At 51.3% G+C, this 17,980-nt stretch overlaps 1 protein-coding gene across 2 annotated transcripts in view; it reads left to right on the forward strand.

Annotated features, from left to right (window-relative positions):
• TANGO6 (transport and golgi organization 6 homolog) overlaps positions 1 to 17,980 on the forward strand; it is a 94,160-nt gene that overhangs the window by 19,187 nt on the left and 56,993 nt on the right. For both annotated transcript variants that reach the window (XR_014465580.1, XM_083164788.1), the window contains exons 4-5: positions 7,107 to 7,257; positions 7,801 to 7,937. Coding sequence is in view for 1 of the 2 variants with exons in the window: in XM_083164788.1 (XP_083020914.1) it covers positions 7,107 to 7,257; positions 7,801 to 7,937 (288 nt within the window). In the remaining variant the exon portion in view is untranslated. The remainder of the gene's footprint in view (positions 1 to 7,106; positions 7,258 to 7,800; positions 7,938 to 17,980) is intronic.

The following is a 17,980-nucleotide window of genomic DNA, read 5'->3' on the forward strand; positions in this document are numbered from 1 at the left end:
TTTTGGGAAAGGGGCCCTATATTCAAACATCGTAATCTGATTTTATTCCCTAAATAAGAGAACTTGACTAAGGTCATCAGGTAGACTTGGGAGGTACCTAACAGGAAGTTTAGCTTGCCTAAGTGGTTTTCCTCCCTCTACCCCCTCCCCCAGGAGGACAGAGTCCCCTGAGAAACTGTCCCAAAAGTAGACGCACATGTGGCAAAGTTAGTAAAATCCTCCTACACTGCCCATTCCTACTGCGTTCCTTAAGGACCCAGCTGATCGGAAGTTGGAGGACTTCCTGAAACTCATTTATACCACTTCCGGTACAGCGGGTCGGCTTGCCCTAGCATCTGCCTGGGTGGCTAAGGCTTTAGTTGAGTGGAAAACTACTCTTGCGGCGGAGGCTGTCGTAGGTGTGCCTGCAGAAACCCTGCTGCCTACTTTTGATTTGGTGCACCAGGCTGCACTTTATATGGGAGAGGCGGCTCTGGATTCTGCCACTCTCTCCTCCAGAGTGTCAGCTTCAGCTGTGGCGGCATGCAGATCTCTATGGCTGCGCTCTTGGAAGGTGAACCCGGACTCTAAAAAACACTTTAGAAGCTATTCCCTCTTATTTGGACAGGAGCTGGATTAAATGGTAGCTACGGTAGCAGCTTCTAAGGCTGCTTTCCTGCTGCCTGCCCCTACCCCATGGCCCTGGGTTCCCTTCCAGTCCTTTCCCTTTCAGGGCCGGGGCAGGGGACAGGCCTTCTCTAGATCTCCCCAGATTGCCAGATCAGCCAAACCCATGGGTAAGTGACCCTGGGCCACCGGACATCCCCATTCCTAAGGCAGCGGACAAACCCTCTACATCATGGGTCCTCAAACTGCGGCCCTCCAGATGTTGTGAAACTACAAATCCCAGCATGCCTTGCCACAGTTTTGCTATAAGGGAGTGTTAAAACTGTGGCAAGGCATGCTGGGATTTGTAGTTGCACAACATCTGGAAGGCCGCAGTTTGAGGACCCATGCTCTACATGACTGGGTGGGACCCCACCTGGGGGATCCCCAGGTGGGCGGACGTCTGTTGGAGTTCTCGGCCATCTGGCTAGAATCCACGACAGACGTGGGTTCTGGGTGTGGTCCCTCGAGGCTACTCCTTAACTTTTTGGCGAAGCCCACCGAACTCATTCTTCTCCACGAGCCTCCCATCGGACCTGGAAAAGTGCAGGGCTTTGGAACAGTCTGTTCAAAGGCTGCTCCTCTCAGGAGTCATTGTACCCATTCCCTTAGCTCAAATGGGTTCCTGATTCTATGACAGCCTTTTTCTTGTCAAAAAGCCCAACAGACCTTCCGGCCCATCCTCAACTTGAAACGGCTCAACAAGTTCCCAAAGTTCAGGATGTAAACCATGTGCTCCATAGTCTTGGACCTTCTTGGCCTCACTGGATATATAGGATGCATATCCTCATCCGGCTGAAACATCAAAGTTTTCCCTCCAGGACCGTCATTTTCAGTTCCGGGCCCTGCCATTTGGCCTGTCTACCGCCCCTGGGCCGTTCACAAAGGTCATGACCGTGATGGGCAGCAGGCTGCGCAACCAGGTTGTCCGAATACTCCCGTATCTGGACAACCTGTTAATTTTATAGTGATCTGCAGATGTTCTCCAGGACCACCTGGCCATATCAGTGCATCACGGCTGGGTCATCAATTGTCCCAAGTCTTCCTTGCTTCCGGCTCAGTCAGGCGGCGTTCCTCCCGAATGCCACCTGGCTCTGCAGACCAGGATCCGGCGTCTCCTCTTTCCCCGGCAGGTGTCTGTGCATGCCTGCATGCGCGTCCTGGGTACGATGGTATCGGCCTTCGACATGGCAGAATATGCTCAGTTCCACTTCCGCCCGCTACAGCGGGAGATTCTCTCCAAGTGGTCAGGATCCTACCACAAATCCGGGCCCAGACGTTAGCTTTGTCTCCAATGGTACGTCTCTCCCTTGGTTGGTGGCTCCTGGAACAGAACCTCACTCTGGGGAGGCCTTTCTGGACTTTTCTCACCACGAATGCCAGCCTCTGGGCGTTCCGGGGTATCTGGACCGGTCTGGAAGCCCAGCTCTCCATCAATGTCCTTGAACTGAGGGCTGTCTTTCGGGTCCTCTGTCTGGCGGAACCCTGACTGAAGGGTTACCCGGTACAAGTCCAGTTGGACAATGCAACTGTGGCTTATATCAAGCACCATGGTGGCACTAACAATCGGCCCGCCATGGCGCAAGCATCCCGCATCTTTCAGCGGGCGGAGGAGAAGGTCTCTGCTCTCTTAGCGATCTATATCCCGGTAGTCCTGAATTGGGAAGCGGACTTCCTCAGCTGTCAGATCCTGGATGCCGGTGAATGGGCCCTCCATCCGGAGGTGTTCCAGGTGCTGATACGATGGTGGGGCCTACCCAAGGTGAACTTGATTGCATCTCACCAAAACCTCAAACTCACCCTGTATGGGTCCATGTCTCGCGACCCATGGGCTTGCCTGGTGAGCGCCCTGTCCGCCCCGTGGCAGAGGGCGGCGCGTTGATTCTAGTTGGCTCCACATTGGCCCAGACGGATCTGGTTCTCGGATCTGCAGGTCCTATCAGTGGCCCCTCAGATTCGACTACCCCTGCGCCCAGACCTGCTCTCTCAGGGTCCGTGTCTACACCTGGATTTTAGGAGTCTGGCTTTGGCATGGTGGCTGTTGAGACCTCCCTGTTAAGAGCAAGGGGCTTTTAACTCAAGAGTGATCTCCACCATGCTCAAGGTGAGGAAACCTTCCTCGGCGGGAGCTTATCGCATTTGGAGAGCTTACTTTACCTGGTGTCAAATTCACCGCTTCAATCCCAGGACTTACCACCTTTCTAGGGTTCTGCCCTTCTTGCAGAAGGGCCTGGAGGCTGGGTTGTGCTTATCTTCCTTGAAGGTTCAAGTTTCGGCCTTGTCCATCTTGTTCCGTCGACGGTTGGCGCTGTCGCCGGATGTCTGCACATTCCTGCAGGGTGTCTTGCATATCCAGCCTCCCTTTGTGCCACTGGTTGCCCCGTGGGACCTCTCCCTAGTCCTGTCTGCTTTTCAGGGCCCACCGTTTGAGCCCTTGTGGTCGGTGGACCTACTGTATGTTGGCTCACCTGGAAGACTGCTTTCTTGTTGGCAATAGCTTCGGCCAGGAGAGTCTCTGACTTGTCAGCTCTGTCCAGTAAGTCCCCTTTCCTGGTCTTCCCCTTTCCTGGTCTTCCATTCTGACAGGGCAGTTCCTCTCGTATTGTCCCTTCTCACCTACCAAAAGTGGTGTCCAGCTTTTTTTTTTTTTTTTTTTTTTTTTTTTTTAGACCCATTTTATTGAGTGAATCACATTCAATTGACAGGTGTAACCAAGTACCTTGACATTTACAAGACAGCATTGAGTTGGCTTACGTTAAAGTGATTCAAAATTTTTACAAAGAGAACCTCGCGGCAGGGTGGCAGACCGCCCGGAAAGACATTTCAGCGAGGCGAGTATAGGAACAGAAAGCGAATGATGGAGGAGGGGGAAAAAAAAATTGTCTCTCTAAATAAATATATATATATATAGAATCCAAATGAATCTGGCACTCCTCATCTGTAAAATATATATATATATATATATATATATATATATATATATATATATATATATATATATATATATATATATATATATACACATACATACATACATACATACATACATACATACATACATACATACATACATACATACATACATACATACATATCCACGAGTCGGACTGGCACTCTCTCCTCTGTACACAATAGCCTCTGTGCCTTTGTTAAATCAATGTAGACAGATAGGTGATCCCAGCAATGCAGGACTCCAAACACGGCACTGGTAGGTCTTTGTAAAAAAAATGGACTTTATTTTCTCAACGTTTCGCGGAGTTTAACCGCGTCGTCAGGAGAAACAAACAAGACAATGAAACATACTCAATGCTCACTTTGTTACTGTGATCATAGCTTTCTCATGCACCCTAGATAAGCTCATTTACCTGAAACCTGTGACAGCTGCCCTTTAATACTAATTCAGGTGCTGTGTTTTGGGATTCTCACCTTTTTAAAAGCCATAAGTTACTTGGCAGTTGAGCATTAACCCAGGAAAAAAACACATGTTCATTTTAGCTATGATGTGTAAGCAGGTGCCAGGTTTCTAAGAAAACCAGTTGCTAGTGTAGGACTTGCAGTGAAATGGGGTCCCTTGGCGATGGGCTGCAAGCTTAAATGCATTGATCAATTCATGAACTAAAACCCCATTATTTATTTATTGATTATTTGAATGTTACTGTGAGTTAGTTTGTTATAGTGAGTGCTGGGCCCCCTGTGTTTGTATTTACTAGAGTGTGTGGTCACAGGCCACCGTACCCCACCCTGGGATGTGGGTGCTGTTTGCACCCCATTCCCCATTTTATAAACATACCAAATACGGGACATAATCGTTTGCATCCCTATGGGGAGGGCTTTTTCCAGTCAAGGGCAATTTGACATGTCATAGCAGATATTATATGAGAGAATAGTTTATTCTGATGATGAGTGAGCGAGGGTAGAGTTAAGGAAAGCAGAAAGTATTTGGGATCAGTGGGGACAATAACATCAAATAGACTGGAGAAGGAGGGCGACAACTTCTCCAAGTATTGGCAAGTTTCGGACAGGACCACCAGATATGTATAAATGTACCCTCCGCTGCGCAACCTCTCCAACACCTATCTGAAGCATCTGGGAACACTAGTTTTAAACGAGAGGGCACGTAATAACAACGATATAGCAGTTTGTATACATTTTTCCTAATCCTCACACATCGAGCTAGAGGCAGCATTATCCCAGCCCATTCTTTGGAATCTATAGAATGTCCTAAATCTCGTTCCCATGCTAGCTCGTGCAGGTCATGATTAGTACTCTTATCCCCTCCTAGGAGTGAGTAAATGAGAGATATCAGTCCTCTAGTAGATGATCGTTTCCAGCCAATATATTCAAAGGAAGTTAGGGGCCTAGCAGTGAGGGGTGGCTATCGTTTTAGAGTGGAAGTGTCGAATTTGCAAGTATCTAAAAAAATCTGTGGTTGGGACAGCCGTTTTATCACGGAGTGGTGTCCAGCTTTAATGTCAACCAGAACATTGTCTTTCCGGCCTTTTGACAGTCGGATACTTCTATCCTCCTTGGATGTTGTCCGGGCATTGTGCATCTATCTCCGCAATTCAGACTCTATCTTTGTACTATATGGGTTTCATAAGAGACGGTGGCCTGCTACTAAGCAGACTATTGCCCGCTGGATTTGCTATGTCATCTGGCAGGCTTACTTGGGTGCCTCCCTCCCGGTTCCGGTGGGGATACGGGCTCATTCCACTAGGTCTGTGGGGCGTCTAGGTCTGTTAGGGGCGATGCTGCAGCTAAGCAAATTTGCAAGGCGGCGACTTGGTCGTCTGCCAATACTTTCTTGCACTATTACACTTTTGACATGTTTGCCTCCCAGGACTCGGCCTTCGGCCAGAGTGTGTTGGCTGCGGCACAGGCGCTTCCTCACCCTTAGGTGGCTGCTTTAGGACATCCCAATGTAAAGCCTGTGGCCCTTGACATGTCCCCATGATTTACCTGCTAAATCTTTTTTTTCAAGGGCGTCAGGGGCCACAGGGATCCCTCCCTGCCGCGCCTGCTTTGCTTTAGTTACGGTTAAGTAAAAATATCAGAATATACTATATAACAAGGGATAAGTTATTAAAAACCTAGGTTGAACTGCAAGTCTTTAGTCAACCTTATCTACTATGGGTACTTGTGTAATATCTGGGCGCCCGATTTTTTAATCGGGTCGGAAAAATCGGGTTGATCGCATGTGAGCAAATCGCATGCGATGGACCTGATTTTTACATTGGATCCAATGTTAAATGGTCCCTGAGACCCGATTTTACATTGGGTCCAATGTTAAATGCCCCCCAGACCCCATTTTGTATTGTATACCCACCCTGTTCATACCCCCACTATCCATGTGGGCATGGAGTTGATTTTATATAGTGTGGCGAGCAGGAAGCGTGGAAAGCACACGCGGAATACTTAACATGTATTCCGCGGCCGCTCGCCACGATTCGGGCTCGTATTCCGCGGGGCTCGGTGGCGCGCTGCTCTCGCCACACTATATAAAATTAACTCCATGCCCACATGGATAGTGGGGGTATGAACAGGGTGGGTACACAATTAAAAAATGGGGTCTCGGGGACCATTTTAACATTGGATCCAATGTAAAAATCTGGTCCATTGCATCGCATGCGCTTTGGTCGCATGCGATGCAATGGACATGATTTTTCCCAAAAAACCGGGTCCATCGCATCTGATTGTATGCCTTAAGTTAAGGCATACAATCAAAAAATCGGGTGCCCAGATATTACACAAGTACCCTACTATGTAACTATTGTTATGTTATATTGTTCCCCTGTTGAGGGTACTAACCTGTGTTCAGAATGTGGTGTTTGTGGTGCTTCTCTTCCTTCTCTCTTGTCTCCTGCCTTGGCTCCTGCCAAGGGACTCAGTTAAAAAACGGAGTCCCTTAGCCTGGAGGGGAGGAGCCTGTCTGCCTGGGAGGAAGGGAAGTTTAACCTCTAGGGCAGGGGTTCCCAAACTTTTTTTTGAATCATGGCGCCCTAGAGCATCAAAATATTTTCATGGCACCCCTAGGCCAAATGCTTCTTATCGAGAAATTCAGAAAAAAAATATATTAAATTAAGTACATTGTGGTTATATGTCAGTTATCTGGTGAGGGACAGGATTTGCTTCTGTTTGTCCACATATATTATGATTGGCAGCCACAAGCACTGGTTTTGCCTGTTACATTGATCATAAATAATATGAATTGATCCTGGTCCACCAACCAAAGGCACCCCTGCAAGTTTGGGAACCACTGGTCTAGGGTGCTGGAAGCTCTCTCCCACTCCACTACCCACTGTAATGCCTGTGGCCCCTGACGTCCTCAAAGAGATTTACCAGGTAAAACATAAATCTCGTTATCTCTTTCATTTGTCAAGGATTGTTTATTGGATTTGGTAAAAGAGCGCATTCGTTTTATACGATATGACTGCAGACACTGTTCCCTACCTTATTTCCAGGGCCCCCGTCTTTCTGGTGTAGCAGGTACAGTACAGCGTGCCCCAGCACCAGCCTGGCTGCGCCGTCTCTGTGGACAGCTGCTGTCTGAGCGACTGATGAGGCCGCACGGTGTCCAGTCTGTGGTACGCGGGATCCTGGAAGGAGCAGGAGGTTGGTCTAATGTGTTTGCTTATATCCAGGGTGCGGCACAGCGCCTGCAGTCCCCAGTAGTACAGAGCCAGGGTGCGGCACAGCGCCTCCAGTCCCCAGTAGTATAGAGCCAGCGCCTTCAATCATTATCATGTTTACCTAGAAGAAGCTACAGGTTTTGTTCCACTATGTTATTTATCAGGTGTACCCTCCACCTCTTTGTGAGCTCCTCTGGGCACCTATACGCTCTCTCATATCATTGCACTGCGTGCTAGGGGCTCTGCGCTTTGTGTGCTCGGTGATCAGCACTCTGTGTACTAGGTGGTTATTGCTCTGCGTGATAGGTGGTCATTGCTCTGCCTTCTATGGGCTCTGCGCTTTGCATTCTCGGTGATCAGTGCTCTGCATGCTTGGTGGTCATTGTTCTGCGTGTTAGGTGAAGGGCTGAGTGTGAGGTGTAAGGGAATGAGACCCTGTAGTAGCAATGGTTACTGCTATATGTGCTGCATGCAGTCAGCGTCCATACCACTAGCACAGGATAAGGTGCCGTCTCTTATATTACAGCGGGGGCAGCTGGGGGACGGGATGCCGAAGCAGCTGCCAGCAACTGGAAGAAGTGTGATGCCGTAGCCAAGATCCTGGCATCATGTCCGCAGCAGTCACTGACCGTGGAGGAATATTACCGGAACGTTTGCCCACAGGTAACAATACACTGAATTCAGTCATGCAGACGGGCTGTGGGGAACGTCTTCCTGGTACTTGTCAGTGGGGAAGAACGTGAGCCTGGTACTGGTCAGTTGGGGAAGAACGTGAGCCTGGTACTGGTCAGTTGGGGAAGAACGTGAGCCTGGTACTGGTCAGTTGGGGAAGAACGTGAGCCTGGTACTGGTCAGTTGGGGGGGGAGGGAAGTGAGCGTGGTACTGGCCAGTTGGGAACGTGAGCGTGGTACTGGTCAGTTGGGGGGGGCGTGGTACTGGTCGGGGGAACTTCATGGTACTGGTCAGTGGGGGCAAAATTTGAGTTTGGTAGTGGTCAGTGTGGAAAAACTCGAGCGTGGTACTGGTCAGTGTGGGTGGGTGTGAAACGCAAGCGCGGTACTGGTCAGTGGGGGGGACACGAGCGTGATACTGGTACTGGTCGTTGGGGGGCAACGTGAGCCTGGTACTGATCGTTGGGGGGCAATGTAATCCTGGTACTGGTGGTTGGGGGGCAATGTGAGCCTGGTACTGGTGGTTGGGGGGGGGGGGGGGACAGGAGCCTGGTACTGGTCAGTTGGGGGGAACGTGCTCCTGTTACTGGTCAGTTGGGGGGAACATGAGCCTGGTACTGGTCAGTTGTGGGGAGCGTGGTACTGGTCAGTGGGGGGGGTGAAACTTAAGCATAGTACTGGTCAGTGGGGGAGAAACGTGAGTGGTACTGGTCAGTGGGGGAGAAACGTGAGCGTGGTACTGGTTAGTGGGGGAGAAACGTGAGCGTGGTACTGCTCAGTGGGGACGAAACGTGAGTGTGGTGCTGGTCAATGGGGAAGAAACGTGAGCGTGGTACTGATCGGGCAGAACGTGAGCGTGGTACTAGTCAGTGGGGGGTGAGCTTAGTACTGGTCAGTGGGGGGGGACGTGAGCATGGTACTGGTCGTTGGGGGGGCAAAACGTGAGTCTGATACTGGTCGGTGGGGGCGTGAGCGTGGTACTGGTCAGTGGGGGTGGGGGCGTGAGCGTGGTACTGGTCAGTGGGGGAGAAACGTGCGCGTGGTACTGGTCAGTGGGGGAGTAACGTGAGCGTGGTTTTGGTCTGTGTGGAGGAACATGAGCGTGGTGCGGGGGGGGGGGGGCGGAACGTGAGCGTGGTGCTGGTCAGGGGGGGTGGAACATGAGCGTGGTGCTGGTCTGGGGGGGGAACATGAGCGTGGTGCTGGTCAGGGGGGGGGGCGGACCATGAGCATGGTGCTGGTCAGGGGGGCGTAACGTGAGCGTGGTGCTGGTCAGGGGGGGCGGAACGTGAGCGTGGTGCTGGTTCGGGGGGAGAGCGGAGCGTGGTGCTGGTTCGGGGGGAGCGCGGAACGTGAGCGTGGTGCTGGTCGGGGGGGGGGGCGCGGAACGTGATGCTGGTCGGGGGGGGGCGGAACGTGAGCGTGATGCTAGTCGGGGGTGGGGGGCTGTACATGAGCGTGGTTCTGGTCGGGAGGGCGGAACGTGAGCGTGGTGCTGGTCGGGGGGGGGGGGCGGAACGTGAGCGTGGTGCTGGTCGGGGGGGGGCGGAACGTGAGCGTGGTGCTGGTCAGGGGGGCGGAGCGTGGTGCTGGTCAGGGGGGGCGGAGCGTGAGCGTGGTGCTGGTCAGGGGGGGGCGGAACGTGAGCGTGGTGCTGGTCAGGGGGGGGGCGGAACGTGAGCGTGGTGCTGGTCAGGGGGGGGCGGAATGTGAGCGTGGTGCTGGTCAGAGGGGGGCGGAACGTGAGCCTGGTGCTGGTCGGGGGGGGAAGCGTGAGCATGATACTGATCGGGGGGGGGGTGGTCGTAAGTGTGGTACCGGTCAGTGGGGGGGAGGCAGTGAGCGTGGTACCGGTCAGTGGGGAGTGTGAGCGTGATACTGGTCAGTGGGGGGTATGTGGGCATGGTTCTGGTCAGTGGGGGGAACGTGGGCGTGGTTCTGGTCAGTGGGGGGTGGGAGCCTGGTACTGGTCAGTGGAGGGTAACGTGGTACTGGTTGGGGGGTAAAATGTGAGCATTGGTACTGGTCTTGGGGGGGCAATGTGAGCCTGGTACTGGTCATTGGGGTGGATGCGTGAGCCTGGTACCTGTCATTGGGGGGAATGTGAGCCTGGTACTTGTCATTGGGGGGGGACCGTGAGCCTGGTACTGGTCATTGGGGGGGACGTGAGCCTGGTACTGGTCATTGGGGGGGACGGGACGTGAGCCTGGTACTAGTCATTGGGGGGGGGGGGGAACGTGAGCCTGGTCATTGGGGGGGGGACGTGAGCCTGGTACTGGTCATTGGAGGGGGACGTGAGCCTGGTACTGGTCATTGGGGGGGACGGGGATGTGAGCCTGGTATTGGTCATTGGGGGGGAACGTGAGCCTGGTACTGGTCATTGGGGGGGGACGTGAGCCTGGTACTGGTCATTGGGGGGGAACGTGAGCCTGGTACTTGTCATTGGGGGGGGAACATGAGCCTGGTACTTGTCATTGTGGGGGGGGGGGGGGTGGAACGTGAGCCTGGTACTGGTCATTGGGGGGGGACATGAGCCTGGTACTGGTCATTGGGGGGGAAAGTGAGCCTGGTACTGGTCATTGGGGGGGAACGTGAGCCTGGTACTTGTCATTGGGGGGGGGACGTGAGCCTGGTACTTGTCATTGGGGGGGGGGACGTGAGCCTGGTACTTGTCATGGGGGGGGGGACGTGAGCCTGGTACTGGTCATTGGGGGGGGGACGTGAGCCTGGTACTGGTCATTGGGGGGGGGGGGACGTGAGCCTGGTACTGGTCATTGGGGGGGGGGGGACGTGAGCCTGGTACTGGTCATTGGGGGGGGGGGGACGTGAGCCTGGTACTGGTCATTGGGGGGGGACGTGAGCCTGGTACTGGTCATTGGGGGGGGGACGTGAGCCTGGTACTGGTCATTGGGGGGGGGGACGTGAGCCTGGTACTGGTCATTGGGGGGGGGACGTGTGCCTGGTACTGGTCATTGGGGGGGGACGTGTGCCTGGTACTGGTCATTGGGGGGGGACGTGTGCCTGGTACTGGTCATTGGGGGGGGACGTGAGCGTGGTGCTGGTCAGGGGGGGGCGGAATGTGAGCGTGGTGCTGGTCAGGGGGGGGGCGGAATGTGAGCGTGGTGCTGGTCAGAGGGGGGCGGAACGTGAGCTTGGTGCTGGTCGGGGGGGAAGCGTGAGTATGATACTGATCGGGGGGGGGGGGGGGTCGTGAGTGTGGTACCGGTCAGTGGGGGGGAGGCAGTGAGCGTGGTACCGGTCAGTGGTCAGTGGGGAGTGTGAGCGTGATACTGGTCTGTGCGGGGAATGTGGGCATGGTTCTGGTCAGTGGGGGGAACGTGGGCGTGGTTCTGGTCAGTGGGGGGTGGGGGTGGGAGCCTGGTACTGGTCAGTGGAGGGTAACGTGGTACTGGTTGGGGGGTAAAATGTGAGCATTGGTACTGGTCTTGGGGGGGCAATGTGAGCCTGGTACTGGTCATTGGGGGGGATGCGTGAGCCTGGTACCTGTCATTGGGGGCAATGTGAGCCTGGTACTTGTCATTGGGGGGGGGGGGGGGACCGTGAGCCTGGTACTGGTCATCTGGTCATTGGGGGGGGGGGGACCGTAAGCCTTGTACTGGCCATTGGGGGGGGACCATGAGCCTGGTACTGGTCATTGGGGGGGGGGGGGAACGTGAGCCTGGTACTAGTCATTGGGGGGGGAACGTGAGCCTGTTACTGGTCATTGGGGGGGGGGGGGACGTGAGCCTGGTACTGGTCATTGGAGGGGGACGTGAGCCTGGTACTGGTCATTGGGGGGGGAACGTGAGCCTGGCACTGGTCATTGGGGGGGGGGAACGTGAGCCTGGCACTGGTCATTGGGGGGGGGGGGGGGACGTGAGCCTGGTACTGGTCATTGGGGGGGAACGTGAGCCTGGTACTGGTCATTGGGGGGGAACGTTAGCCTGGTACTTGTCATTGGGGGGGGGGAACGTGAGCCTGGTACTTGTCATTGGGGGGGGGGGGGGGTGGAACGTGAGCCTGGTACTGGTCATTGGGGGGGGACATGAGCCTGGTACTGGTCATTGGGGGGGAACGTGAGCCTGGTACTGGTCATTGGGGGGGGAACGTGAGCCTGGTACTGGTCATTGGGGGGGGACCGTGAGCCTGGTACGGGAGCCTGGTACTGGTCGTTGGGGGGATGCGTGAGCCTGGTACCTGTCATTGGGGGGGATGCGTGAGCCTGGTACCTGTCATTGGGGGGGATGCGTGAGCCTGGTACCTGTCATTGGGGGGGATGCGTGAGCCTGGTACCTGTCATTGGGGGGGGACCGTGAGCCTGGTACTTGTCATTGGGGGGGGGGGGGGGGCGTGAGCCTGGTACTTGTCATGGGGGGGGGGGGCGTGAGCCTGGTACTGGTCATTGGGGGGGGGGCGTGAGCCTGGTACTGGTCATTGGGGGGGGGGACGTGAGCCTGGTACTGGTCATTGGGGGGGACGTGAGCCTGGTACTGGTCATTGGGGGGGGGACACGTGTGCCTGGTACTGGTCATTGGGGGGGGACGTGAGCCTGGTACTGGTCATTGGGGGGGACGTGAGCCTGGTACTGGTCATTGGGGGGGGGGGACGTGAGCCTGGTACTGGTCATTGGGGGGGGGGGGGACGTGAGCCTGGTATTGGTCATTGGGGGGGGACGTGAGCCTGGTACTGGTCATTGGGGGGGGGACGTGAGCCTGGTACTGGTCATTGGAGGGGGACGTGAGCCTGGTAATGGTCATTGGGGGGGGACGGGGACGTGAGCCTGGTACTGGTAATTGGGGGGGAACGTGAGCCTGGTACTGGTCATTGGGGGGGGGGGACGTGAGCCCGGTACTGGTCATTGGGGGGGAACGTGAGCCCGGTACTGGTCATTGGGGGGGGACGTGAGCCCGGTACTGGTCATTGGGGGGGAACGTGAGCCCGGTACTGGTCATTGGGGGGGAACGTGAGCCCGGTACTGGTCATTGGGGGGGAACGTGAGCCCGGTACTGGTCATTGGGGGGGAACGTGAGCCCGGTACTGGTCATTGGGGGGGGAACGTGAGCCCGGTACTGGTCATTGGGGGGGGGGGGACACGTGAGCCCGGTACTGGTCATTGGGGGGGGGAAACGTGAGCGTGGTGCTGGTCAGTTGGGGAATGTGAGCTGGGTACTGGTCAGTGATCAGGAACGTGAGCCTGGTACTAGTCAGTGGGGGGGAACGCGCAGTCATTCGATAATTGATAGATTGCTGCTGTGTGAATTCAGTCCTAACTTAGTCATTACAATATGGACATACATAGTACTTAAACACTGTCGGTCAGTACCTGCCGATGTTATTTGTCTCTTAGAGACGCATCTATTCGGTGACAAAATATCATCCCTACAGCGTCCTTGGATTGGGAGGATGGTTCATTCGCAGTTTTCATCTTCAGCCCGTGGAGTCACCATTATAATTAAGAAAAACACTCATTTTGAGTTATTAGCGTCTGAAGTCGACCGGGGCGGAAGGTATGTCTTTTTGGACGGGCTGATAGAATCTACTCGTTATTGTATCTTGGCTGTCTATATTCCTCCTCCTTTTACTTTGGAGGTACTAAGGAAGGCAGCCAATTTTGCTGCAGCTCGCCCGGACTGCCATACAGTTTGCCTAGGCGACTTTAATGCTGTAATGAATACCTCCATAGATAGGTGGAGTAGTAGAGGTGCTTGCTTGGATAAAAAAACAAAGCTGGCCCAGTTTATTTCTGACTATGGCTGGTGGGATGTTTGGCGCGAGCGAAATCCGAATATAAAACAATTTTCATTCTACTCGCCCCCACATAACTCATTCTCTCGAATCGACAACATATTTGTCTCTCAAAACCTACTCCCCAAAGTGTTAAAGATAGAATATATGCCCCGGGGAATATCAGACCACTCACCAGTCTGGATGCAGATAGACCCAGTTGGTAATACCGGCATAAAATTATGGAGGCTTCATCCATCATGGCTCCCTCAGCTAGGGGATGAAGAGGAGATGAGATCACTTGTCGACGGCTTCTTTAGTGTGAACGTCGAGTTTGCCAAACCATCTATAGTTTGGGAGGCCTCAAAGGCCTATATCCGTGGGTTTTGCGTTAAAAAGATTGCATACGCCAGACGGAAACTCCGTGAAACAGCTGTGGGGTTAGAGAATCATATGACACTTAAGGAGCAGGAATTCCTGACTGATTGTACAGAAAGCACTAAAAAAGCCTGGCTGGACTCCCAGCGAGTCTGGGTTGAACATTTGCAGAAAATGATGGCCCATAAAGTTTTAACTGATTCACATAGATTCTATATGAACATCGATAAGGCGGGCAAGTATCTGGCCTTCTTGTCCAAATTAGATAAACCTGCAACTATTGTTTCGAAACTACGTCTAAGTTCAGGAGATATGGTGACATCTGCCTCTGATATCGCGGCTGGGTTTCGGGAACACTTTATTCAAGTGTATAGTACAAAAATCACTAGTGGTGATAGGCATATCGAGGAGTATTTAAATACCATTGACCTCCCTACACTGACTGATGAGGATAGGGAAGTCACGGAGGCACCAATCACGCTTGAAGAGGTGACCGCGGCAATAAAATCCCTCCCTACTGGGAAAGCCCCCGGGGTAGATGGTCTCCCTAGCGAGCTGTATAAAAAATTTGCTGATGTTCTGGCCCCACAGCTGTTGCAATTTTTTCAAGAGATGGACAAGGAGGGCTGTTTCTCCAGTTCAATGACTGAGGCTATTATAACAGTTATATTGAAAGAGGGGAAAGACCCATGTAGCGCGGATTCTTATCGGCCGATTTCTTTGATTACAACGGACGCCAAAATCTTTGCGAAAATATTGGTCAGCAGATTGAATACGGTGATCGACAAGCTCATACACCCGGATCAAACGGGATTTATGAGCGGGAAATCTACTAGTATCAATCTACGGAGGCTATATATGTTTTTGCAGACTGCGGATCTAGGACACACTAGTGCTGCGGTAGCCTCATTTGATGCCAACAAGGCATTTGATTCAGTGGAGTGGCCGTATTTAAGGCAAGTGCTCAGGGCCTTCGGGATAGGTCCAAGGTTCGCTAACTGGGTCTTTCTGCTATACCAAACTCCGTCAGCAAGGGTTTTAGTTAACAGCTATCTATCAGATTCAATCCCACTGTTCCGTGGTACGCGGCAGGGGTGTCCCCTGTCGCCGTTACTATTTGCACTTGCCATGGAGCCAATCGCGTGTAAACTCCGATTGACTCTGGCGACAGATGCCAGACGACAGGGGATGCTCAAAAACATTGTTTCACTATATGCCGATGATCTATTGGTGGGGCTGACGGATCAAGCTAGCCACTTACCTATAGTAATCAACAATATGAAGGAATTTGGGGAAATTTCTGGCTTGACAATTAATTACAACAAGTCACAACTCCTACTTTCTAACACCGTAGATAACTGCAACGTTAGTTTGAATGACAACTTCTGTCTCCCAGTGATTAAACAATTTAAGTATTTGGGTATAATTGTAACCGCGAACCCAGTGGAATTTGTTGCCCATAACTTAGATCCAATTATTGAATCCACTAGGCAGAGGTGTAAAAATTGGCAGAGGCTCCCGCTAACCATGTTGGGGCGTATCAATTTGGTAAAAATGATACTCCTGCCTAAAATGTTGTATGTTTTTATGAACTCCCCTATCCTTATTAATGAAAATGTTATTTGCAAAATTAACCAAATATTATTCTCCTTTGTGTGGAAGAATAAGGTACCGCGAGTAAAGCAATCTGTACTATGTAAAGAAAGGAAATGTGGGGGTTACGCCATGCCCAACGTAAAAATGTATTATTATGCAGCCCAGCTAGCCCAGCTTTCAAACTGGCTTAAGGATAATGAATATTATCTGGAGTTAGAGGATTTTGTTGGTGCTGTCTACCCCCGCCATTCTCCCCTGCAGGTGCTATTGAAGCAAAAGGGCTACCGTGGCTTGCCTCCATATATAAAGCAAATGAGGTTCATATGGAAATGGGTTCATAGAAGGCTGGAGTATTGCGGGTTGGACCCGGATACATACCTTTTTTCTATGCCCGGGCTCGCTAGTTTAAATCTTAGCCAGGGGGGGAGAGCTTGGGGACACTATGGAATTAACTCTATTGGTCAGGTCTTCAACGACGGGGAATTGAGACAATATTCCCAACTGCAGACTGAATATGCCTTAGCAAAGAATATGTTTTATAGGTATCTGCAGTTGAGAACTGCAGTGTTACAACTCCATAGGCGGCACTCTATTATTGTGGTAGAATCTCCCGTGAAGAAGTTTCTGAGCACAGTGGGCAAAAATAAGAAATTGTCAAAGTGTTATAAATATCTCACGGCCATTACCCAGAAAGACGATTTTGACATGTATGCACAGAACTGGCTAGCAAAGGTGCCGGAATTGACTAACGACAGCTGGAAAGTGGCGCTTGCTGTTCCAAGTTTAGCGACTAGTTCTCTAAGAATTCAGCAGATTCAACTCAATATACTATATCATGCATATTTAACACCGAACAAGATGAAAAAATTCTCACGTAGCGGTAATTTCCAGTGCCCAAAGTGTTTATCGCTCGATTCTGACTTCTGGCACCTTGTATGGTCATGTAAAGTGCTGCAGTCATATTGGGAAGGAGTAGGTGATGTATTAGTGGCTATAGGGCTTGCGGGTCCAAATCTATCTCCTCTATCGGCACTCCTTGGGGTATGGCCTAGTGGTACCCAGTCTGGAGTTAAATCACTTTTGATAAATTTATGTGCAATTGCTAAAGTTGTTATCGCCCGGTGCTGGATGGCAAAAAACGGGCCTAATGTGCAAGATTGGATCGTGGCAGTTAACTATACTATGGCGCATGAGAAGTATGTGTATCTTTCCAGGAACTCAATCGATAAATTTTATGATATGTGGGCGATGTGGTATTATTCAGAGTATAGCGATAATAACCATGAGTGAGCCTTTTTCCTTTTCTCTTTTTTTTTTTTTTTTTTTTTTTTTTTTTTCTCTCTCCTTTTTCTCTCCTTTCTCTCACTTTAATATTAGGAATCCTTAATTCCTCATATTGACGCACAGTAAATACTTACACTTAAAATAATACACGTAATTTTTCTTCTACTGCCACCACTCACCGAGGCAGCTTGGTACGTCACAATTTAATAGAAACGGTAAAGTAAAGGTACTTGGGGGGGTAGTTAGGGATTAGTATTGGAGGGCGGGACGGGTGGGACTTGGGGTAAAAGGTTATAAAATAATAAATCTCAATAAGGGCGAATTGTAGAGCACTAATAATGGTTGAGAAGTAGTGGAGTATAAATTTAAGGGGAAAAGGAAAAAAAAAAAAAAAAAAAAAATAATAACTAAACGGTTCACTAGGCACTCTAGCTGTGGCACTCCACAGTTTATTCACTGACATAAGTAGGTACTAGAGAATATTTGGATGATAATATATTATCCTGGGAAAAAGGAGATTTTATTTTTTTTAAATGGCTCACAATTAGCGACTGGAGTTGTTAGGTTGATTTCCTGGAGAATAGACATGCTATAGCACTCTGATTATGTGCGCCACCACGCATAATGCTGGCTTTCTGTATTGTCTGCATCTCTTTTTCTTTCTAGAGTCTTCCTGTTTTTTTTTTTTTTTTTTCCTTTCTTTCTCTCTCTGTTTATCTTCCCCCGATCGACTTCGTAACTGTCATTATGTACTTTATGTATGCAATATTTATATTACTATGTCTACTGAGATATTATGCACAAAACTGTACGCGTTTGTATGTTATGTATGTGAATTGTTAGTCTTGTCTTATTTTGTTTTTATGATTGTAAGGAAAAGTAACAAAACTTTAATAAAGAATAATTAAAAAAACAATATGGACATACAGTCACTGCAGAACAGATGCTCACTGCTTGCATGCTTCATGGGGGTACTGAAGCCGGCTGACAAGCTCACAACACTCCTGTGACATTACCGCACATTGCGGTCTCTGTACTGACAGCTCAGCCTA

Source organism: Crinia signifera, chromosome 11 (assembly GCF_055691185.1).
Source record: "Crinia signifera chromosome 11, ASM5569118v1, whole genome shotgun sequence".
In the NCBI taxonomy this organism is placed as follows: Eukaryota; Metazoa; Chordata; class Amphibia; order Anura; family Myobatrachidae; genus Crinia; species Crinia signifera.